Raw genomic sequence first — 24,847 nt, forward strand, 5'->3', positions numbered from 1 at the left:
TGTCTGTGTCCACAGTCCTGCTCTCGATGGCGATGGGATTGGTGCAGATCTGACCAGGGTGTTCTTTCCACAGTTCCGTCAGCGTCTCCCAATCCCCGTAACCGCCGGGATTGTCACGGTCAAACCACGGTGTCCAGCACACTGTACGTGGGCAAAATAATAAAAACAGATGGGTTAAACAGATCATTTCAGGTCTCATCAGCTGGATTTGAATACCTCACTGCCAGGGGTTGAAACTGTTTTTTTATCTTGGCCTAGGCTACACATATAAACATATCAACATATAAATCGACATGTTCTATTTAAGCCAGAAGACATGAGTGAGAGTGGGTTTGGTAAAGGATATCGCCACAGCTGTAATTTGGCCATAGGTACGAGCAGGGGCACAGCTACCCATTTTTTATGCAACAACAATATTGCCCCCTACCCCCCCCAAAAAAAAACAAAACAACTAAAGCAAAACAAAAGGCCAATAATTCACACTATTACTGTGCATTAGTGTGTATAATATATATGTATATTTTAAAGAAATGCTGCCAATTTGATGTTTAACTTGAAGTATTGATAAATGGTGCATTGTCACTTTAAGAGAGTCTAAACGGTTCTCATAACGTCCTTTTGCCAGTTATTGCTCACAAAGGATACGGCTGATAGGCCTACTCTAGCCTTGTTTGTTTGCACCACATTGACAACACAATATTAAAGGACAATTCTGGCGCAAAATGAACCTAGGGGTTAGTAACACGTGTACCGAGTTCGACCGTTCGCTGGGATTTATTTTCATGCTAGTCGAATGTGACCAGTTTTATTGCAAACCGCTAATTAACGTTTAACGCTAGCCTTCGGGGCAGACGTACAGTAAAAAGTAATTGCTATTTCTATACCACTAACAAGGCTCAAAATAGTACCACACTTACACGGTAGCATAATGAGGGTCTCTACATGTAAACCGAAGCATTGAGAACTTTGTAAGTGTACAGGCAGTTTATTAAAAAGAAACACATTACCGTTCACGTCTGGTTCACATACAGGCAGGCGCCTTGGGAAAACAGAACTCTGGGATGTGAAGTGAATTAATAGAGTTAATTAACCTTGAATCCATGAACACTTGTCTACCTTTATTAAAAATCTTTTGAAAAATAAAAAAATCACTAATGTGAAGAAATGACTGCAGATTCACATACTGTTTTGCAGGTCAGCCCAGTATGGAGGGTGGCAGAGGAAACGGACTTTGTAGTCCCGGCAGAAGCATTTCTCCTGATCTGCGTTCATTACAGATGAGCCCAGTGATGTGATCATTCCTGTGACAGAAAAAAACCTCTATTATCGTCCAGCATGCTGTTCCTGAGACATTATGCATGATCTTGTAACTTAAAGGTTTACCGTGTAACACTATGTGATTACATTCATATAATAGCCTACACTAATATTGCACTGCTATGAGCAGACATCCCAAGTCTCCCGGAAGTTCCAAAGGTGTACCCTTGTTTCATATGAGGAAAAAATAACGATAGTCTTGCATGCTGCACTGTTTGTAGTGATATAGCTGCTGTTACACTCTACGTAGTGTTCAACAAGTGGGTTATAAGTTATACTACACTCTAGTGGACAATAGCTGCATAGCATCCTTAAATCAATGTCAAGTACTTGTGTTTGTGTGTGTGTGTTTTCATAGTGTGAGCTTAGTAAAAACACTATCACCACCTCTATTGGTCAGACTAGATTCCCTTTTGAATAATCTGGGGTGCGATCAGACAGGACACGCTTTGCCACTTGTAAAACGCGAGGTGCACTATGTTTTCATTGAACTTCTTTCAATTCGAGGCGCTCAGGGCGCCTCTGCAGAAACGCAAGGCGCAGCAGGCACACAAAACAAGAGGCACTGTGGGCGCATAAGCCGTGCACAAAACACTTACTACGCATATGAAACAACATAAAAAAGGCAGATCTCACTGCAAAACCGTGTCCTGCCTAAGATAATTAGTTGATAACACTAACCCTATACAGCAACCTCATAGGCATGACAATTCCCTCACCAATGGGAATAACTTCCATTGGCTAATGTCATAGAAATACCCTAATGGGCTAATTTCGATTCCACTCCAGTTATCTATGCAGCACACTTGATATTGTCTTCCAACTATTCTTAACCATTTGGAGTGAAGTCTCATGAGAAATTAATTTGTAATACATGATAGTTGCGGTAAACACTCACACATGAAACACATTGCCTGCATCATTCAGGCTGATGCCATCCACAGTTGCCACCTCGATGGCAGTGGCATTGGGGCACATAGCGTTGGGGTACTCCGTCTTCAGGTCACTGACAGTCTCCCAGTCTCCAGTTCCAGTTGGGTTGTCACGGTCCAGTCATCCAGTCTGTCCAGCACTCTAATGGAGAACAAATAACACAATGACAAAAATGCACAGAGTGGAGCTCCAGAATCTTTGGTACAAAATTCACACCGCACACATACACGCACACACCATTTTTGACACACACAGTGACATTCTGAATGCTTAAAAGGTACTTACTGATGTTTTCCATGCATCCAGATTCAGTGCAGATGGCTATTAAGAGAAAAAGGAAATTCATGTAAATTAAATATATATTTGTATTTAAACAGGACAATTATCAGCATAAGAAAATGTGGGGTAAAGCTTGTCATGTCCCATGTGCTTTTTTTTAAAGAATTTCATGTAACTGGCTAACCAAATACATAAGTTTAAAGTGGGCTTATCAATCTTGTTTCCTGGCATAGATTAGACCATGGTGGTACAAATACATACGTGGGGGAGTGGCATTGTCGATACTCTGCATTTGTGCCAAAGAAACAGCAGCCAAAGCACACAGCAGTGTCTGGAGTCACACAAGTAAATAAACACTATTCAGTATGGAATATACAAACGTCCAATAATAAGGTAGTGCTATCTATATACCTGGTCAAATACCATACTAAGGAGTCTGACCTGCCATGTTCACATTGTTATGTTTTGGGATGCTGTATTTGGATTAGCCATTAAATTTAAATTCACAATGCTCAACAGGGTGACACAGAAATGGAAAAAAGCTCTTTATTTCCTAACTAAAATTAGGAAAGACACTAAAATTACATTTTGAACCTAAACTGTACTCTTAGTTGGCTTCTTTCTAAATGAGAAAAGAAGAGCTGGATATTTTTTTAGCAAGATAGTTGCAAAAAAATATGAGGAAATTGCATACTAGCAGTATCATGGTGAAAGGCAGATTTCAGACTTCCTATAATGGGGAGAAAGATCGGGATGTTAAGGTTTGCGAATCTATGAGTGTGACCTTCCCATTATTTGGGAATATATATATGGATTCGGAACATTATATTTTACCATGAAAACAAAAACATTATGAGTATATTTCTAGTATTCAAGTAAACAGTATTGTAGAAATGTTCCAAATCAGATTATAATTATATTTTGGCAATGCACTTGTTTATTATATTCATATTACAGATCATACAGTATATTCTGTCAGAGAAAGAAAAAGAAACTATGGTTACCTATTTTTGTCACCAAAATGTTGAAATATGGAAAAATATTTCTGCGTAGTGACTACCAAGACTCAAGTGATCCTATATAAGCTCTGTGAAATAGGGTGGCTTGTCGTCGTTTTATTTGTTGCACTGGATTTTCCAGTGTTTTGTCACTCATTTGCAGATAGCATTCACAAAAAGATAGTGAACCCATAGTACTACACCAATCCAAATCAAAATAAATGTTGACTTAGCCTTTAAACACTGTTCGTTGCTACCCCCCTTAATTTACTGTTCATGGTCAAATTTGACCGGACAGTTTTAACTGCTCTTAAATACCAATACCATTACAAAAAGTATTATTTAATAGAACATTATTGTAAACAGAACATTTTTAGAACATTAACATCTACACAACGTGTGTGTGTGTGTGTGTGTGTGTGTGTGTGTGTCTTTCTGTATGTGCGTGAATGTGTATGTGCAAACACTGGTGGTTCACATGCACAAGTGGCAACATGACAAAATGAACTGTGTGTGTGTGTGTGTGTGAGAGAGAGAGAGAGTGGGTGTAAATGTGGTTATGTGTATCTGTGTGTGTCTTGTTTTCAGTGGGTTAAGTGTGGTTATGTGTATATGTGTGTCAATCTTGTTTTCAGTGGGTTAAGGCTGGCAGGGCTCTCCAGCAGAAAAACAAAACAGCTAGCAAAGTTTTGCTCCATATCTGCAGTTATAGGCAGCCTTGCAGTATGGCGCAGGAGATGTTTTTTGTACCCCTGAATACCATTGAGTGACAAAGCCCTATCTTATCTCTTGAAATATTTGAATCCTGTCTGTTGTAATATGATTTGTGGATTTAAATAAAGAATTAAAATGTGTGTGGGGTGTGTCGTGTGTGTGCTTCTGTATGCTCGTGCATGCATGTGTGTGCGAATATTGGTGGTTCACATACACAAGTGGCAACATTACAACATGAACTAACAACATGAACTTTGTGTGTGTGTGTGTGTGTGTGTGTGTGCTTCTGTGTGTGCATGCAAGCATGTGTAGGAACATTGGTGGTAAGTTGTAGGAAGACTGCCTAACAGCACTTGGAGTAAACACTCTTTTCAGCACTATGAATTTGGATGACTTCTGGGTTCTAGAGTTCCTTTGAGATGAGAGAAGCGTAAAGAAGGACAAACATCAGTGCAGCTCAGTGTCTGGTTTCTTCCACACACACTGTTGGGAATTGTGGCCAAATTGTTCAGTCTTTGTTTCATCAGACCAGAAGACTTTACTTCTCGTGGTCTGAGAGTCATTCAGGTGCTTTTTGGCAAACTCCCGGCAACAAATGGCTTCTATCTGTCCACTCTACCATAAAGGCCTGATTGTTGGAGTGCTGCACTGATGTTTGTCCATACAGGATTACATTTCCCCAGCATGTACAATCATTTATTTTCTGATAAAAGGCTATATGCCTTTGAACTAAATACAACAGTGAATCTATTTTATTTTATTTATTCATTATTCATATACTGTACTGGTGATATCCATGCACTAGCCGCATAAACCATTACAACAGTTGAATGGGGAATGTGTGCAATGGACACAAAAGGATTAACATGTAGTGCCATAACAGTAGAGAACAGAAGATATTTTCACATTGAGGTAAGGGCAGAGAGACCCAAGAGCCACGCTGTGTCTCGCTGCTCATCTCTCACTGTGTCAAAATGAATACACACACATACACACACACACACACACACAGAGCATTACTGACCCACATATCTCCATCTCCGCAATGGCAGTCGTAGCCCCTTGCGTTGGCCGTGATGCCCCTTTGAAAATCAGAGGTTTACAGGCCACGGTGGCCTTGGTGCCCCCTTCTTTCAATATTGTGCTTTGCATCCTACTAATAGCGATTTTTATTTAACCTGTGGCCTGTCAAAATAATCTTAGCATTTACAGCGCAAATTAATTTAGTCTTTTACGCAGTGGAGAAAGTGACAGCGCAAGAAAGAAAGTGCGTCCAAATTCACCCATTCTTCTCAGTTGAACTACTTGCGAAGTAGCCTACTCATCATCACACAGACATCACAAATATCACATGAAAGAGCTTTTTCTCAGCTTTTAAACGATGTTAGCCGATAATTGCTGTGTTGAACGGTTCGCGAGAAAAGTAAATAATATAATTCAATTTAATTTAAAGGTTTTGCGTCCATGATCTCCCTACCCATTCATCTCTTATACTTCACGAACCCTTCTTTTAACACATGACAAACCAGATATCAGAATAAACAGCAGACCTTACCGAACACAAAGGTGTAAAACAGTCCCCTGTACAGTTAGCCGTTCCAGAGTAATCCAGTTTTGAATTTGCAGTAAATTTCGACATGCATGGATGTCTCCAAATTTAGGCTTTAAGTTTTACAATGTGGTTAAATTGTTTCACATGATTTCATAACGGACCAAATACAAAATAAATGTTCCAAATATCGCCTAGATATTGGTAAATCAGAGGACAGCTGACTGAGTTTGTGAAAGTAGCCTTAGCCTAATGATCACAAAATGCTAAGCATGCATCTAGGCTATTTGAGTTTCTTAAAGCTGACTGTGCTTAAATTGTTCAATACATGATTTCATAGCAGGCCAAATATAAAATAAATGTTATATATAGCCTAGATATCTGTAATTATTAGATCATCAGATGATTTACAGTTCTATGTAATATGTTATGTTTCATGTTTTTGTAATGTTTCATACAGTGATGCAGGTCTACTGCAATGAATAGGCTAAATACAACTTTGATCATTTTTATATGCTACTACTGTATAGTTAACTTTGGCCTTGGTGCCCTGACATGTGGCCTTTGTGCCCCCCACCAAATATGCCCAACTGAAGGCCAAGTGGCCTTGCCCCCAGAATGGTGAAATTCCAAGCCTGTCCACCACACATATAAGACGAAGTTTGGTTATGTAAAACACATCTTAGATAACAAAATATATCATAAATCTAAATTTTGTATTTCCAGACACTGCAAAAGAAAACCAGGAAACAGTCAAAAGTTTAGAAAACCGACACAAAAGTGTGAGATGATGAGTCTCCACTATGCAAAGGTTTAATCCAAAAAGCAGTGTCCAAAGTCAAAATCAAACTGGAAATAGACATGACTGGCAATGTAATACCACATAAACTCATCCACAACAGAGTTGAAATGATCCACAACACAGAGTTAAAGCAGTAATTACAGTGGTAAGCCCCCCCCCCCTTTCCCCTGAGGTTCGTTTGCTTTTTTTTGTTTATTATTTTTGTTGTTTTTTGTCTTTTGTAAAGTGACCTTGAGTTTGAGAAATGTGCTATATTTATAAATGTAACTTATCATTATTATTTAATTTTTATTATGTATTATTGCTGATGAGAGGATTGAACTCAGGTGATCTTGGCAGCTGAGTGTGTGGAGGTACATGATAAAAACAGAGTAGACAACATGGTATAAAGGGGAAAATAAACTAAAAACATAAACCATTAGGGATATAGTTGTTAGTAATGACACCTGTTTCTTATGTGCATACAAAACGATAGCCGTATAAATTGTAGAGCTTAGAAACAAGAGAAAATACAGAAATAAGTGACATGAAAAATAATTTATTGACAAGTTTACTTCAAATAAAAATAAATAATAACCTTCATAACATGATTCAAAAATAAAAGGTGTAATGAAAATACATATGTTTCCATATTCATATTTACATGTATATCATATTTACACATACAGTATAAATTAGAGAATATATTAGGCTAGATTTGTTTCCATATTTACATGTATATCATATTTACACATACAGTATACATTAGAGAATATATTAGGCTAGATTTGTTTCCATTCATATTTACATGTATATCATATTTACACATACAGTATAAATTAGAGAATATATTAGGCTAGATTTGTTTCCATATTTACATGTATATCATATTTACACATACAGTATAAATTAGAGAATATATTAGGCTAGATTTGTTTTACAATACATAACAAGTACACTTTAGTTCATTTCTTTCTGGTCATCCTTGTCCCTGTCCTCATCTTCACCGCTGGTTTCGGCATAAGGGCAGATGGTCAACTGGATGGGATAGTTTAGGAGCAGCACCTCTGCATCATGGTACAAATAATCAAAGCATTGCGATTTCGACCAGAACAACCTACCGGGAAAAAAGGCTACAAGTTAGACATCACATCGGCATGGACTGTAATGCATGAACAAGTAGTGCAGTATGCATGAACAAGTCATAACATCGCACAAATGTTTATAGTAAAATCTAAAGTCAAATTATTTACTGTCACATGAGAAGAATTAAATGATATGTAGGCTCTGTAGCACACACCACATATGTGGGCCCTTTGTGTTCATTCACACACGTTCATTCTGGATTTAACCCTCTATGATACGGTGTTACCTGTAGGCAACATTATGCTATTTTGCCTTGTTGAAATAAAATGAGACATCCCTTAAAGAAAGTAAATACCTCTTTAAGAACTGGACAACTCAATACTAACCAATGAAAATGCAAAATAGTGGTCACATGCCCCACAGGCGGCTATTTTGACCCTTCTTTCAGCAGATGCACACGTTTGGCTGGGTATCATATTTTCTCCATTGAGAAGTGTAAATTTCACTAATTTCCCTCAAGTTCACATTCTTCAAAAAAATGACAACCATCATTTTATGTATATAAAATAATGAATATTGTAACAACTGATGCAGCACACAGATGACCAATCAAAGGTTTATTAACGGAAATGGGAAACACATCAAGACACCTTTACATAGGAACCACAAGGGAAGTCAATAAAACAAGCACAATACACGAACAGGGTAGTCACATACAATACACCGGGTAAAACACATGAGGTATAACCTAAAGAAAGACTACACAAGCTAACACATACATGACATGGTAAACATAATTACACTCACTAAAACCGACATTACGCAATCTAGCATTCACACACATTGCATTCTGGGAGGCTAGCACTCAGTCCAGAAGACACCGACGTTACAATATTTTAAAAAATAGCAAAAATCTGCATGTACCGTAATGGAATCACAATAGGCCATACGTGATATAATTGAGGGAATGTAGGGGATTTTTTACTTATTGTAATGCTTTTTACTACTTTTAATCTTAATAAACAGTCATTTAAAATAATCTACATGATGATTTGAAGATATTATGATTTGTTTATGATAGTGTTTCACAATGGTACAATGGTACCTGTGGGCAACGGGTGAATACGAACGGGTATGATACGATACTTTTTTGAGAAAAATAAATAATATTAGGGGGTAAAAACCACATAATTTTGTTTTCTATTTCTTTGGTTAAATAAAAATATATTCTATAAGAAAACCTACATAGTTTAATGTTTTCCATTATGGTATAATGTTGCTTACAGGCAACGGTTTTATAAAAATAAAATAAATCTGAAATTTTACACATTCAGATCATAATGCGTACCATGGTCTTGGCAGATAGTCCAAATCAAAGATTCTAGAGCAGAGCTCTGTTCTAGAATCTTTGGTCCAAATCATGATTTATGTACAGTAAGGGATAACGGCCGCCGAGGTGTCCTGTTATACGGAATTAATGGACTCGGCGAGGGGCAAAGAACTCCCGGACGCGCCGCGGAGGGGAGTTGCCTCCGGATTCCATGGATTCCAGTTGCTGCTACTGGAAGAAACTGGAATCCATGCATTTCCACTGAATTATTTTTGGAATCTGATCCCTTATCATACCTGTTCATTCTTACTCCTTGCTCGACTTATCGTGACTAAATTCAAGATGGCTGCAAACGTTAAACTTCGTGAAGATACTGTCTGTATAAATCGTCTTGTAAGTAAACTACCAGTGCTTTTTCAAAGTTCTCAATGTCTCGTTTTAAATGTCAGGGCCCTAGGAAGTCTACCAATGAAGTGTGGAGATACATTGAGCCTCGTAAATGGGTGTAAAACAGTGATTTATTTGCATGGCTAGCCCGATGCCGAAGCACCACTACTGAAAAAGTTGTTGGTAGCATCGGCTAACTAGCGCCAGATTTTGGAGTGCAGGGGACAAGTCGAGATGGGCTATGAGACATACGTTCACACTCGGTATCATGTTTCAATACACTTTAGGTCAATATCACACCGGAATTCTCCTTTAACCCATTTCACCCCATCGGTCACAATTGTGACCGAAAAAAAAAAATGTACTTATGAGCCTCTAAAACTGTAACTGGGGAATATCCCAATACTCTTTCAGTAAATATTGAAACAATAGAGTGTTTCAATGTAATGTGTGCAGTGACAAATGTTTTGAGTAAATTGTCACATGACCAGAGCTGTTTACTTCCTGGTTGCACCTTGAGAATGATGAGGATGTACGTATATATATATATATATATACACGCGCACACACACACACACAATATGCACACTAACTCTCACACCCCATGCAGATACACACACGCAGACCATATACACTAACTCTCACACGCACGCAGACATACACTTTCAGGGTTCTATTTTAACGAACCGAAGCTCCTGGTAAATAAACAATGTTTACATATTTTTCATATTTATTATTGCCATTGGTCTCAGTGTTCATATCAGTTTGAAAAGTCCTGTCAGAATACCTTTATTTTAACAAAAAAGCAATTTGAGCAACCTTTAATTGAGTATACACATATTATCCCACCGGTCACAATTGTGACCGGTAATAAAACTCACTTTTTCATCTACTTTTCTACATTTTAAAAAAATAAATAATTATTGATTCCTTCAAAGGGTTGCACATGATTTGCATATTTGCATGTCTGGGAAAATTTTGGGCTTAAATGGGTTAATAGCTACGGTATTTGTGAGAATTTCAGCTTAAGCCATTATTTGGCATGGGATAATTCATCTTTGGTTAACCCTAACCCAGTTTCACACATTGTGTGTGTGTGTGTGTGTGTGTGTGTGTGTGTGTGTTATGCTAACAGAGAGTGAGGATTTTGACACAATGAAAGAGGTGAGCAGTGATACAAAGAGGTGTGTGTGGCTCTTGGTTCTCATGGTCACACACTCCTGACCCTTGTCCTGAACTCTGACTTTTCTGAGGGTGTAGATTTACAATCCAGAGATCCCTATGTGGGATTGTTTTGATATGTTGAGTGGTGATGTCTCCATAAGGATTGATGATGGTATTGTGGTTGCAGAACTGGGCTTTGAAGTGGAAGCTAAAAAGGTTTGGATTCAATTCCGGCCTGCTAATGTTTTGCCCCTGAGCAAGGCACTTAACCCTGACTTGCAACCAGGGAGACTGTCTCTATAATGCATATATGAATGAATGGATGGATGAATGAATTAATGAATTAAGTAATTATTAAATATTTTGAATAGCCTCATGCCTACAGTACATGCCTTGTGTTTGACCCCAGTTCATGCCCAGTTTATGACCCCACTGGAAATGTCATTGGAGTTGGGAGATAAGTGGCAAAGACACATTTCTCCTCTCAGGTGTGCTTAGTTACTCTGCCTCATTTGCAGTACAACATCTCTCACCATTCCTCCTTGTTTACTCCTCTGACACACTGATAAGTCTTGGCAGAATCTTCTCTTTACTGTAGTTTACTTGACTCTGTGTGCGTGTGTTTTTTTAACAAGCCTATTGGTAAGTGATATTTGTAACAGGTGTTCATGTAAGCTTCTTACTGAATGTGTATTTCTCATGAGCGGTCAGTATTAGGGCCCCTTTTCTCTATTTACACCACTTCTTTAGGTGAGATCATTCACTCTCATTGATTTGGCTATCGCTGCAATGCAGATGATACTGAAATTTACCTGTCTTTCTCACCTGATGACTACCGTTTCAGGTCGTATTTCAGCATGCCTTAAGGATATTTCAGTTTGAATTAAAGATTGGAACCTCTATCTTAATCTCTCCAAGAATGAAACTGTTGGTGTTGGCAGCTATTACAGCTATTGCCCAACAGATTAATATCCAGCTTGGCTCATCTTTACTGACCCCAACTAAATCTTGGGCGTCACAATTGATGACCGATAGAAAAAATAGTTTTTTCTGAGTGCGGAGCCTCAGAGCGTCTGCTGTGTCGACCAGTCATTAATGCTAAGAGGTCACATCCAACACTCTATTTAATCTGTTGGTCCTTGTTGATGGAATGAGTTGCCTAGTGTTCTTGAGGGGTTTAATGACTCATCTGTTTCATTAATGTAAAACTAATTATTTCCATTATTGATATTTTATATTGTTATTATTACTATTATGCTTATTGTAGGCTCTGCATGCATGCGAGAGAGAGAGAGAGAGAGAAAGATAGAGAGAGAGACGTGTTAATAGTTAGTGGGAATTTTGACACGATTAAAGGTGCTTGTCTGGCCAGGCTGGGGTGTGTGGTTGCTGGTTCTCATGTTCACACACGAGTGACCCGTATCTTGAACTCTGACCTCTCAGTACAGTTCTATCTGTGTGAGTCCTTGAATAACATATGTAATACAGCTTACATAATCCAGCAAAATAAATTATGTCTGTGGTGAACTCATGAACATATGTAATGTAAGTTTATGAACATAAGCAGTAAAACAACAGCATTAAAAATGCAGTGAACTGAACAGTAACTGTAACATTCTCTGTCAGATAGCATTATCAGTTCCAAAGATGATTTCAAGACGGTTGAAGAAGGTACAGTTCAAGTAATTTTACACCACATGGAAAAGTTCTAAAGCACCGAGATGTTTAGGTAAACTGATATTATATAGTTCCTGCAATTGCTTGAGATTATTTGACTGGTGATTAGGCCTACTGCTGTGGTGCAAGATTAGCCTACTACATTTCTACAAAGCAAGCAATGCTTGCCAAGTAGATAAACTCACCTTTAGAATGCTATTGCAAATCAGTGCATACGACCATTTGTGCAGTTGTCACCTCAACACACACCCCTTTCTGGCACATGTTTGCGCACCTACGTTGCACGCGTTGCCTGGCAGCGTGCCAAAATGAAGGTGTCAAACCACAATTTGACACGAGCTGCGTCTCCTTTATAAATGGATCCTTCGCTCAGATTCGTGAACATACTTCACCACAGACTCGAAGGATTAAGGACTTGCATCGCTCGGGAATAATCGTATGGAGTGCTCTACTTGTCAAACTAGGACTATGGAGATAACCATTAATTCTTGCCTTGGACATACCGGATATAATAATGAAAATACAACACACGAGCCAACATACACGCGTGCTCTGTTTTGGAGACCGTGGACACAAGGACAGTTGGAACAAAGGGACTCTCATGGAGTGAGTTTATTTGAATCAAATGATGGATTAAGAGAGATAAATGAACGGCTGGACAAAAACCTGTAATGTTCATATAAAAAACATAAACCGTGTTATTCTCATTGTTTCTTTGATCCCGCTAACGTTATTTTCTTTCCTTTCTTTCTCAGTTTTACGGCAAATCTCCAGTTGAATTATCAGATGCAAAGAAGCCCAACAGAAGCCCACATCCTGTAAAGTGAGTCTTAGCTCTCAATCACATCACGTTGCCAGAGTTTCTGTTTTCATCATACGTGACGTAGGCTATCAATTGTATTGGATTCCTGTGGTTTCTAACACAAACCTTGTTTCCTTGGTAGGTTATTCTGGCCTCGATCGCGCTGCTATGATTATCTGTATCAGGACGCCGAAGCGCTGCTTCGGAATTATCACGTCCAGGCGACTGTCTGTCTTTACGCAGACTCCAGCAGCGACGAGGACAGTGACGAGGAGGACGAGAAAGAAATTAACTTGACAGATTTATGAATGACAATTAGATGGGACATAATATATTTGGTAATTTATTTCGGTGCGAAATTTGTAAATACGTAATTTAATGGATGCTTATCAACACCTTTATTTTTGTATTACTCTTTCAAAGTATCACTATTTATATTAAAATATTTAAAGTATAACTACATTGTCCAGCTTGGTATAAAAATAAATATACAAAAATACATATTTGTTTACATAATGCCCAATTTATTTGTCGTCCATTTTTACCACATGATATGCTGTGATTCGACTATAAAATGAAATATGTTCAGAGAAATCATTAAAACCAATAATATCATTATATATTGTTTGGCAACAGTGGACAAATCATGTATAATATATACACCTTTGAAAGCTACTCTTGTTTTCATTGCTGTTACATCTCATGACTGGCTACCTGGTAGTGCCAACCAATTTAAGGTCTAAGTTGGTATTTATTGCATGTCTGAAGGATTGATGCATCATCCCTGCAAAACTGTGCAGTATGCTCTTTTGAACTTGATGAGAGAGAGGTAGATAGAAAGAGAGATTGATAGAGCAATGACAGTGAAGAAAAAGGCAAGAGAGAAAGAGAGGGAGAAAGAGTATCAGGAGGAGAGAGATGGGAATTTTTTCTCCAGCTTTGAGGAGGCTACCTGCAGAGACATTTAGTGACTGTACACTATGCACACACACACACACACACTCATGAACACATGCAAACACACAAAAAGATACATGCACAAACATGCAGGCACACACATACTGTAAACACACACACACGCAGGCCAGTGTTTGGGAAGTTACTTTTTCATGCAGACCAGTGTTTGCTCGTTACTTCTTTAAAAAGTAACCCTTGACTTAGTTACCCTGTATGGAAAGTAGCTGTTTACGCTACTCGTTACTTTTACGTTATGTTGCTCGACTTTGGGCAGAACCCAATATCTGTCCTAAATGTGTTCTACATAAAGTTCTATGGAGGACATAACAGGTTCTTTTGTGCTCTTTATTATAAAAAATGCCACAAACAGAGCACTTGACAAGAAAACATTGGGCTATTATATAGGCTTCAACACCACCACTAAAGCACAATATCAAACAGCCTCAATGCACGTTATGGGCATATAGGTGAACACAAAATCCATAAGGGCTTATTTTATAGCCTTAAACAGGCTGAAAATGACACATTTAGCTTGCAAAAGGCTGTTACTCTCTCAAAACACTTAAAACATGCAGCAAAAGTTTACCCGAAATGAAGTGTTGGGTCTTCTATTCACGGACCCTGATTCTGAAGGGGAATATCTGCCTTCAGAAAATGACGGTGATTCGTTTAGTGAGGCTTCAGATGCGTCCCTGTCTTGCAATGGTGCAGCTGGACAAAGTGAGAGTTTAGCTTACACCAAGCACAAACGTTGAATCGTTTGCCCAATGTCAGTGGTGGGAATAATGTTTCACGGGGTTGGAGTGTTCATCAGGAAGTTAGCAGGGTGTTAGTGGTGTGGCGAACGAGGCTGGAGGTAATGTCCATGTAGCGCTAGCTTCTGTCTTCTGACCGTGTGCTTCTCCGCAATCGCGGCGACAGTAACGTGGTGGAGCCTTTGTCTAATGCCACTGGGTATGTTAGACGAGGTCGAAGTGCTCATAGGATAGTTAGGGAGGAACGTAGAGGCAGTGTGGGGAGTCGCAATGAGAATGACAGTAGGTCTAGTCCGAGCTGCGCAAATTCTCTCCACTCGGCGCGCGCGCGAGGCAGATCTGGCCATGCTGCTCGCAGCAGGAGGAGAGGTGGTGACACGGGGCAGGGGAGCCATTAGGCTATGCATAGTCTATCACAAGATGATGGGAATGCCGGCCCTGTATGGATAAGGATAGGGAGTCATTATCTCTACAGCAAAAGGCCTGCTACATAAAAAAAAAATTGTCAGCCATTTATTAGTAATGATTTACACTGTTGATTTGCTACCTATTTCCCTGACCATTTAGGACATACACTAGGCCTATGTGTTCTTTTTTTATGTGTTCATGTCCTTGTGATGTGTGTGTCTTTGTCAGCTAAGAAAAAAAACCATCAACATAAACAACAAAAAGAAAAAAAATACTAATATTGTCTCTTGTCTTGTCTCGTCATCTCACTCCTGATCTGTGCCTTGCCGTGGCAAGTGAGGTTTTGAACTAAACAGGTCTTGTCTACTTGTGTTTGTGTGTCATCTGAATAATATATATTTGCCCCATACATGGAATCAGAGTGCCTACTGTATGTAGTAAATGGAAAATCTCTACAGCAAAAGGCCAGCCTACCGCTACATGCATTTGGTTTGTTTCTGCCATTTATTAGTAATGATTTATACAGTTTGTTTACTACTTACTATTTACCTGAGCATTCAGTATTGTGCAATATAGCATACAGAAGGTGAGGGACATTTGGGGGAAAAGAAGTGGTGCATTTTATCATTCAAACATGCAACTTTTCACGAAAATTCTATAATCCAAGATGGCCGCCACCATATGACGTCATAATATGCAAATTAGATATAAACATTTAATCTCTACATAAACTTTGGGTCATCCTTAATATTTCTCTAATTTACAGAAAGTCTCTATCTCTTATCACTTTTAAGATATAGCCTAAAATCGAACGTTTCGAAAAAAAAAACTCTGGCGCCTAAAGGGTTAAAGGAACCATATGTAAGAAATGTATTTCAATTAATCATAAAATGGCCCTGATATGTCACTAGACATTAAGAAATCATGCTAATTTCAAATACTTATATCACTGACAACAGTAGTCCGGCCAGGATATTGTCATTTAAAAAGTGAAGTTGCAACCCTCAACTCATGTTGATGTTGTGTTTTGTCATGTCATGTGTTTTGGCCTGATGCGCCACCCTCCACCTATCTACTAATCACAAAGTCAGTTGTGTTTCAGCATCCGGGTTGGCAACCTCAAATCAGGGGGGAGGGGGAGGGCATACACCGCTCTACAGTAATTTGAAAGTGATTGCAGTACCAGTTTTGGCCACAATCTTACATATACAAGGATACAAGGAAGTTTATTGTCACATGCATATAGTTACTGGAAGTAAGAAATGCAGTGAAATTATGTCTGGTGTCAGCCTATTTTGTGCATTAATGGGGGGGGGGGGGGGGATAAGAAAGTGTGCTGTAAGTATGTTGGGGATGTGTGTTGGAGAAGCTTCCTGATGAAATAATGTGCTGTGTATGTAGGGGATGGGGGGGCAGTGTACTGCAAGTATGGTGAAGGGACTTACTATTGCAAGCAGAGTACTGTATGTATGATGTATGTGAGTGATGATAGTGAAGATGTGTGTGTGGGCGGGAGGGGAGTGGAGCAGTGACTGTGTGTGGTGTGTGTGTGTAGTGTGTGTGTGGGTAGGTGGGGGCAGTGTGCTGTAAGTATGTAGAGGATGTGTGTTGGAGAAGATCCTGAAGACAATGTGCTGTGTATGTGGGGGGGGGGGGGGGGACATATGGTTCCTTTAACATTTTTATTCTTTAATAAATGTACTTATGATTTAAATTCTGTGTGTGGCCTCCCTTTCCTGTTTCCACGCTAGAGTCAGCATGTATTAAAGGTGCCCTGCCACCTGCCACACTTATTTCATTACTTTGTGGTAATGTCTGAAGTTCTACCATAGATTCTGTAACATTTTTTGTGAAAAACATGCCTTGGTTACCTTGTTTAAAGCCATTCTAGCTGTATAGAAAGCCTGCAGGAAGACTCCGCTTGATTTGCGCCACTTCTCATTAATATTCAACGAGCTAAGTTGCTTGACTGTAATTGGCAAACAGCTAGTCGGTTTTGTCCATAACATGACAGCTATCAACTAATTTGGCATGAACTTAGCTTGGCTAGCGAGTGCTAGCATTGTCCAAATGGGCATAAAACCTGCTAGGCTAGCAAGTGCATTAAACCTAATAACACTTCCTTGAGTTTACAATATCGTTTTACTTACGGACTGGGCACTGGTCGTAGACTGCCGCGATGGTAGCTGTTATCAACTAATTTTAGCTTTATTGCATGAACTTGGCTTGCGAGTGCTAGCCTTGTCCAAATAGGCATAAAACCTGCTAGGCTAGCAAGTCTATTAAACCTGTATAACATAGTGTAGTGAGAAATTCCAGAGTGTATGTACTGTATTTTAACATTCATTTTAATCATCACCCTAGTCTTTGATTATGCCAAACCCTTTGTCGACCAAACTGCTCTTGTGACCTTTGTCAATCAAATGCTCACGTGACCCATTGTTACTAGACGATCATGAGAACCGCATGAGGACACATGACGACAATAGAGTGGTGAAGTCCCGCCCCTTCCGTTTGCCTCCATGGGACCTATCTTTCAAAAAAATTTGAACGGCAGTCTATGGCGAAAAAGAAATTATTTTCTGGTCCCGGTTGACTTGTGCCTTGAATTACCCATATGATGTTTGTCAATTTTAAAGACAATTTTTCATGTAAAGACATTTGCAGTTTGTTTCGTAACTATTGAATTACAACATTGTGAAAGATCGTAATTCCAACAACTACAAACCCATCAGTCGCGCTAGTGACGTTAGCTCATTCACAGCCACACTAGATTGTACAAGCATACCAGCAACAGGTCTTAATTGGGCTTTCCTTGCCGAAGAAAATACCACGAGTCAGAGGATTAATTAATTAAGTAAGTTGTATTCGTCCATAGACTGTACATTACATACTGTTAAGTGACATAGCAGGCAGCAAGATGCAACCGTTAACTAGCATAACAGCTCTTATCGTTTCATTACGTTGGTGACGTACATCGTTCGAGACGAGAGATGTAGTCCACTGAGTGGAATCGCACAAAACCAACATAACTTTTGAAGTCTATCGAACAACAGTACTTTCTTGACGTGAAAAATTATCTTTTAAATTCACACACATCATATGTGAAATTTGTGGCACAATTCAAACTGGACCAAAAAATAATTGTAATCTCTCCATTAACTCCCGTTCATAATTTTTTGAAAGATAGGTCCCATGGACCGGAAGTATAAGGGGCGGGACTTCACCACTCTATTAATCATTTGATGATGAGTCCTTTCCTCTTGACACAATCAAAGAGGGTGGGCTACGCTTTAAATGCAGAGGGAAGACGCAGCTCTAGAGGTTCAGTTGGCCACCGCCATAAGCGATGAGCTATGCTGGCCTCTGAGCTCGTAGTTCTAACACCATTGTTAACCAATAAACGTTTCACCATGTTTTCAAACCTGCCTCTGTCTGTTTGCACTCAATTTTTCTTACAACAATAGCACTTACTTGAGTTGACAATAACGTTTTACTTACGACTGGGCACTGGTCGTAGACTGCCGCGATGGTAGCCTATACTGCTCCAGGCTTCAGCAGCAACGTTTTTGCAAAGCCTGTGGTATTGTTCCAAAAAATAAACTGAAGCCATTTGATCCTCAACTCAATTTTATCAACCACGTCAAACTGAAGAGCTATTGCAATTGGTCTGATGTCTCCGCTTATTTCTTTTCAGTGGCTAGAGCTGACAGAGGAGGTAGCTGTTCATTTTCACATTCACGACATACTGTAGCACAAACACATATGGACCTATAATGTATTTTTAAAAATACAAGTAAAAATGATTGTGTGGCAGGGCATCTTTAAGGGCCGTTCACACCAAGAACACTAACTATAACAATAACGGCAAAATAATTATCATTCTAGCTAATATGAATGACGATGTCCACAGATAAACTATAACTATAACAACATGAAGAACGATATAGTTAGGGATCACTTTCAGAGCGATTTGAGAATGATAAAAGCTGACAGCCAATCAGAATCTATCAAATTTTAGCCATCACATTCATCAACACGAGGAGAGACTTTCCCTATCGTTGGTCAGTGTGGAAGCTTTTATCACCATAGTTATCTTTACTGTTCCTGGTGTGAACAGCCCTTAACACTTATGCACACAACAGCAACTGATATCTTGTTACACGCACGTAATACAGATGATATACATGTTTCCTTTCTGATATTAAACACGCCTTCTTTGAGAAGTTTGAACACAACACAACAAACAAACAGGTTTACAAACGTGTTTTTGTTTTTCATGCTACTTTTATTTTTACTTCACATGCTTGTTGACTTTTAAATGATCAAGACAGCACAATAACAACAGCTGTCATTGCTGTTACAGAAATACATCTCATCAACACAGATCACTGCTACACCAGTGTGGGAAGTCCACTTTAATGCATGTACTAATGGTCAATCAAACCCTTGGGTCCTCAGTGGGAGACTCATCCTTCCAACAGCCAGTTCTTCCTCAACAAGGACACCCAAACCGGACTTTGTAGTCCCGGCAGTCTTGTTTGGGCCCGTTCTGGCATACAAGCCCAGTCGTCGGAGAGTAGCTGTACAGAGAGGGGTGGGGGTATAGACATGTGCCAGTCATCGTACTTATAGAGCGAGACATTAATCTTACCCTATGTAATGGGATTTCCCATTTTTACACTTACAGCCCTGAAAAGCCTTTCTTAGGTAAAATCAACTATTTGTTTGTCTGTTTTAAACTCAAACTCCAAGATATATTTTACATTAATACTCACACTCTTGCTGACATATACAAGGGAAGTACATTGTAGTAAAATACATAAATAACTATATTTTGAAAATAAAAAAATCCCTTACTGGAGGAAGTCTTCGCCAGTCAAGGTCGCGGGCTTGTTTGTGTCCACAGTTCTGCTCTCAATGGCGATGGGATTGGCGCAGATCTCTCCAGGGTTCGCATTTTGCAGGTTGGTGAGTAACTCCCAGTCACCCGTACCGGAGGGATCGTCACGATCGTACCACTTTGTCCAGCACACTGCACGAGAGCACAAGAAAGGAAATCTGGTTTAAATAGAACGTCAGATGTGTTGTAGCAGTTATTGTTTTAGTGTACCTATACGGACCCGGTTGGATGAACATGTTAAGATGTGCATGTGAAGGTTTTTCACATGTATCACAGTTGAATAAAGAGTTGCCCTGTTGGGCAGAAACAATATATTCAGGGCCAGATGTACGAACACTTTTGCGTGCGTGCATGCGTGCATAATCATTGCCAGGTATGTACAAACAGGCCGCACTGAGGTAAAAGCGCAAACTGCCTGTCGCGGAAGCTGAAAATGGCTACAGAATGCAGAAATGTTATGGACAAAACCGACTAGCTGTTTGCCAATTACAGTCAAGCAACTTAGCTCGTTGAATATTAAAGGTAAACTACATACATTGAGACCAGCACCGATCTGCACGCTGCAGCCAGGGGCTTCTGCGAAGGTAGCACACAGTCGAAAGTGGCACACAGTCTATGAATATGGGGGCGACATATTCCTATTTCGCCCAGGGCGCAGGATTGCCTTACCCCGGCCCTGAGTCTAGCAGCTGTGTTTTGTACCATTTGTAATCTGGCAATGTTAGATTGGGTCATGCCAGTGTATAAGGAGTTACAATAGTCAAGCCTTGAGGTGATAAAAGCATGGATAAGAATTTCAAGGTCATTGTGAGATTAAAAAGGACTTTACCTTAGCTATGGTTCTGAGCTGATAAAAACTGCTTTTAACCACACTACTGGTTTGTTTGTTGAAATTAAGTGAGTTGTCCAATAAAACTTCTTTCCACACTGATTTCTGACCACACTGCAGGCTGGCAGACAGGGGACCAAGTCCATTACTTAGACTGGTGACAGAGCCAAATAAAATTACTTTGGTTTTACTACCGTTTAGTTGAAGAAACCGTAAACAGTATCTTTAGTGAACCGGTTACATCAGATGTGAGTGGTAAGTACAACTGTGTGTCGTCTGCATAGCAGTTATATTGAATATTATGCTTCTGCAGGATAGAACCAAGTGGCAGTATGTAGAGAGAGAATAAAAGAGGACCTAAAATTGATCCTTGAGGGACACCATCTAATTTGACTGAGAAGGTTCTATCTTTCAAATAAGTCAAGTCAAGTCAACTTTATTTCTATAGCACATTTAAAAACAACTGAGTTGAACCAAAGTGCTTACAAACAAACATAAAACAATGACAATGGTACAACAACAATATAACATGGGGGGGAAAATAAATAAATAATTGAAATAATAAACAAATTGGTCAAAAATAAAATAAAGAATAAAGAGTGTGTATGTGTGTGTGTGGGGGGGGGGGGGGGTATTAAGGTAGATTAAAAGCTTGGGATAAAATGAAAGTCTTTAAGTTAGACTTAAAGCAGTCAATGGTTGGAGAGGACTTAATATGTACAGGTAGACTATTCCAGAGTTGGGGGGCAACAACAGAGAAGGCTCTATCACCCTTAGTCTTAAGGCGTGTTTTGGGGATATAGAGAAGATTCTGAGATGAAGACCTAAGTGATCTTGGAGTGCTGTAAGGAATTAGTAGGTCACCTATGTAACTAGGTGCCAAACCACTGAGGGCTTTGAAGACAAAAAGTAAAATTTTAAACTTAACTCTGTGCTCCACAGGTAACCAGTGCAGCTTAGCCAACACAGGAGTTATATGCTCACGTTTCTTAGAGCCACTTAATAATCTAGCTGCTGCATTTTGAACTAGCTGAAGTCTGTTGAGAGTGGAGTTGGTCAGGCCTGCATATAATGAATTACAATAATCTAGTCTAGATGTTATGAAAGCATGTATAAGAGTTTCAAGATCGGAGAAGGACAAAAAGGGCTTCAGTTTTGCAATGGTTCTTAAATGGAAAAAGCTGCCTTTGACCACACTATTTATTTGCTTATTAAAATTTAAAGAGGAGTCAAAGAAAACCCCAAGATTCTTCACTGTGGCAGTTTGCAGAGAGAGGTCCTAGTGCATTTTTCAAGATAGAAACATCACTTGGAGGACCAAAAATAATTATATCAGTTTTACTTTCGTTCAGTTGAAGAAAATTTCTTGCCATCCAGCATTTGATGTCACTGAGACAGTTAAAAATATTCTCCAAAGAACAAATGCCATTAGTGTTAACAGGCAGGTAAAACTGAGTGTCATCTGAATAGCAGTGATACTGAATGTTATATTTTTTAAAAATTGAGCCAAGGGGTAGCATATAAAGAGAGAATAAAAGAGGGCCCAAAATGGAACCCTGAGGAACACCACACTTTATAAGGGCAGAGGAAGAGGAGAAATTGCCTAAACTAACTGAAAATGATCTATCACTAAGATAAGAATAGAACCATTGCAAAACAGAACCCTGGAGACCAACTTCATCCTCCAAGCGTTTTAATAGGATGTTATGGTCAATGGTGTCAAATGCTGCACTCAGATCAAGAAGCACCAAGAGGGCGCAAGATCCAGAATCAACTGCTAAGAGAATGTCGTTTTGGACTTTAAGCAAGGCCGATTCAGTGCTGTGCAGAGATCTAAAACCTGATTGGAATTTATCACATATATTGAACTCACTCAGATAAGAAGAAACCTGAGAGAGGACAACCTTTTCTAGTATCTTTGACAGAAAAGGTAATTTAGAAATAGGCCTATAATTCTTCAGGTCACTGGGCTCAAGGTTAGGTTTCTTAAGTAAAGGTTGCACAATTGCACGTTTAAAACCTGAGGGGACCACTCCATTGGTTAGTGAGTGACTAATTATGGCCAATACAAGAGGGCAGATGATGGTAAAAACTTCTTTAAAAAGGTGTGCAGGTAAAACATCTAAGTGGCAGGATGTAGATTTCATATGGGAGACAACCTCAGAAAGCTGGGAGGAAGATATAGCCTGAAACTGTTGGAGGCAGCTAGGTGAAAGTTCTATCACTGAGGGATCCGAATCTGGAGGTGAGATTTGAGATTTTATTTTGTCAATTTTATCGATGAAGAAGTTGAGGAACTTCTCACAGATTTCTGTTGAAGAAGCAAGAGTAGATGACGCAGAGGCAGGATTTATAATAGAGTTAATGGTATTAAATAAAACTTTTGGCCTATGAGCATTATTGTTGATAAGCTGAGCATAATACTCAACCTTTGCTGCCTTAACAGAGTTTTGGTAGGTCTTTAGAGAATCTCTGAAAAGGTCATAGAAGACCTGAAGCTTCTCTTTTTTCCATTTGCGCTCTGCTTTCCTGCAAGATTTTCGCTTTTTTTGATTTTTCAAGATAAGAGGTGAACCAGCTTAACACCGGGCCCCCCAGGCCAACTGTATGTTCCAGGCGTTTTAGTAAGATGACGTGGTCAATCGGGTCAAAGGCAGCACTGAGATCAAGCAAGACCAGCAGAGTGCAGGAGCCAGAATCACCTATGCACCTTTAGCAGGGCAAACTCTGTGCTGTGCGGAGCCCTGAAACCAGACAGAAATGTATCCAGAATATTAAAATTGTTCAAGAAAGACGAGAGCTGTTCAAATACCACTTTTTCTAGGATCTTGGAAATGAAGGGTAGCATAGATTGGCCTGTAATTTTTAAAGTCAGCAGGGTCACGGCTGGGCTTCTTTAGCAGCGGTTGGACAATAGCATGCTTAAAGCTAGAGGGGACAACTCCCTTTGCTAGGGAGCTATGACTATGGCTAAAATGAGGGGGCAGATGATAGTAAAAACATCTTTATGGCTTCATGTGAGAGACCTTAGACAGCTTGGAGGAGGACACTGGTGTGTGCGGAAAAATCAGCCTTGCAACTTTCATCTGACTGGCCGCCAACCTCAGAGTCAGAAGTCTCGTGATCTCTCGATGTAACAAATTGCTTTACAGCACTACACACATACACGCCAGGCACTATAACAAGGTAGTGATAGAGTTTCTCAGACATTCGTCATGGCAGAGCTGGCGACAGGGGCGTAGCACCAAATTCTGGGCCCTATGCACAAGTGGTGGCCAAGAAGGCTGTTAACACTTGTTTTCCCTCATTTCTTTTTTTCTCCCTTTCTTGCCTCTCTTTTCTTTTCTGGGAACCAGATTTAGCTTTCTTAGACTTAGACATCTTCACACAGTGACCGTCTGCATTGCCGCTTCGGCAGAACGTTACTTCAAAAATGCGCCTAGCAGGGGAAGGCGGACTGAACCATTTCGTGCAAGGGAGAGGGAGCCTGCCCTCAAACAATGTTGGCTTGGAAACACAATTTAATACATCAATCAACTGATGGATTTACCCGAAATATTTGCATCTATATTAGTTAATAACATTTATTAAGATCTTTAAATTAAGGAAATTATTTATTATTAAGGAAAATAAAATTCAACTCCTTAGGGGCCCTCCCCCCACTTGGGGCCCGGGTAATTTATTCCCACTCGTCTCCCCACTACGACGCCCTTGGCTGGCGAATAGAAGCACAAAGCGAGTACACCGTTGTTGGAGGAACTGGGTAAGAGGAAACGACAGACTGACCTAGCGAGGTGTGTCGTAAAATGTGTATTCTGAAGCTGTAGAGGGAGCTCTGTAGAGAAACTACGAGCAAAATGCGAGAAAACAGTGAAGAAATTGAACAATTGACCCTGAATCAATGCAAACATCCGCCCTTTAAAGTGGAACTTGGCAACTATTTCAACTTAATAAACCCGTTTAGAAATCATTTGGATG

At 39.6% G+C, this 24,847-nt stretch overlaps 1 protein-coding gene and 1 long non-coding RNA gene across 2 annotated transcripts in view; both read right to left on the minus strand.

Annotated features, from left to right (window-relative positions):
* Window positions 1-55: 55 nt before the first annotated feature.
* Window positions 56-3,613, minus strand: LOC121712204. Its single transcript, XR_006032538.1, has 6 exons — window positions 3,534-3,613; window positions 3,224-3,259; window positions 2,536-2,571; window positions 2,216-2,391; window positions 1,185-1,301; window positions 56-141 (listed from the first exon to the last, which is right to left on the minus strand). It is a non-coding gene; the product is annotated as an uncharacterized LOC121712204 (long non-coding RNA).
* A 15,789-nt stretch (window positions 3,614-19,402) lies between these two features.
* Window positions 19,403-24,847, minus strand: part of LOC121712189 (cartilage intermediate layer protein 1-like) — a 28,247-nt gene continuing 22,802 nt past the window's right edge. The window contains exons 8-9 of the mRNA XM_042096292.1: window positions 19,998-20,172; window positions 19,403-19,720 (exon numbers count right to left, since the gene is read on the minus strand). Of these exons, the coding sequence (XP_041952226.1) occupies window positions 19,633-19,720; window positions 19,998-20,172 (263 nt within the window). The 3' untranslated portion in view covers window positions 19,403-19,632. The remainder of the gene's footprint in view (window positions 19,721-19,997; window positions 20,173-24,847) is intronic.

Source organism: Alosa sapidissima, chromosome 6, assembly GCF_018492685.1.
Source record: "Alosa sapidissima isolate fAloSap1 chromosome 6, fAloSap1.pri, whole genome shotgun sequence".
In the NCBI taxonomy this organism is placed as follows: domain Eukaryota; kingdom Metazoa; phylum Chordata; class Actinopteri; order Clupeiformes; family Clupeidae; genus Alosa; species Alosa sapidissima.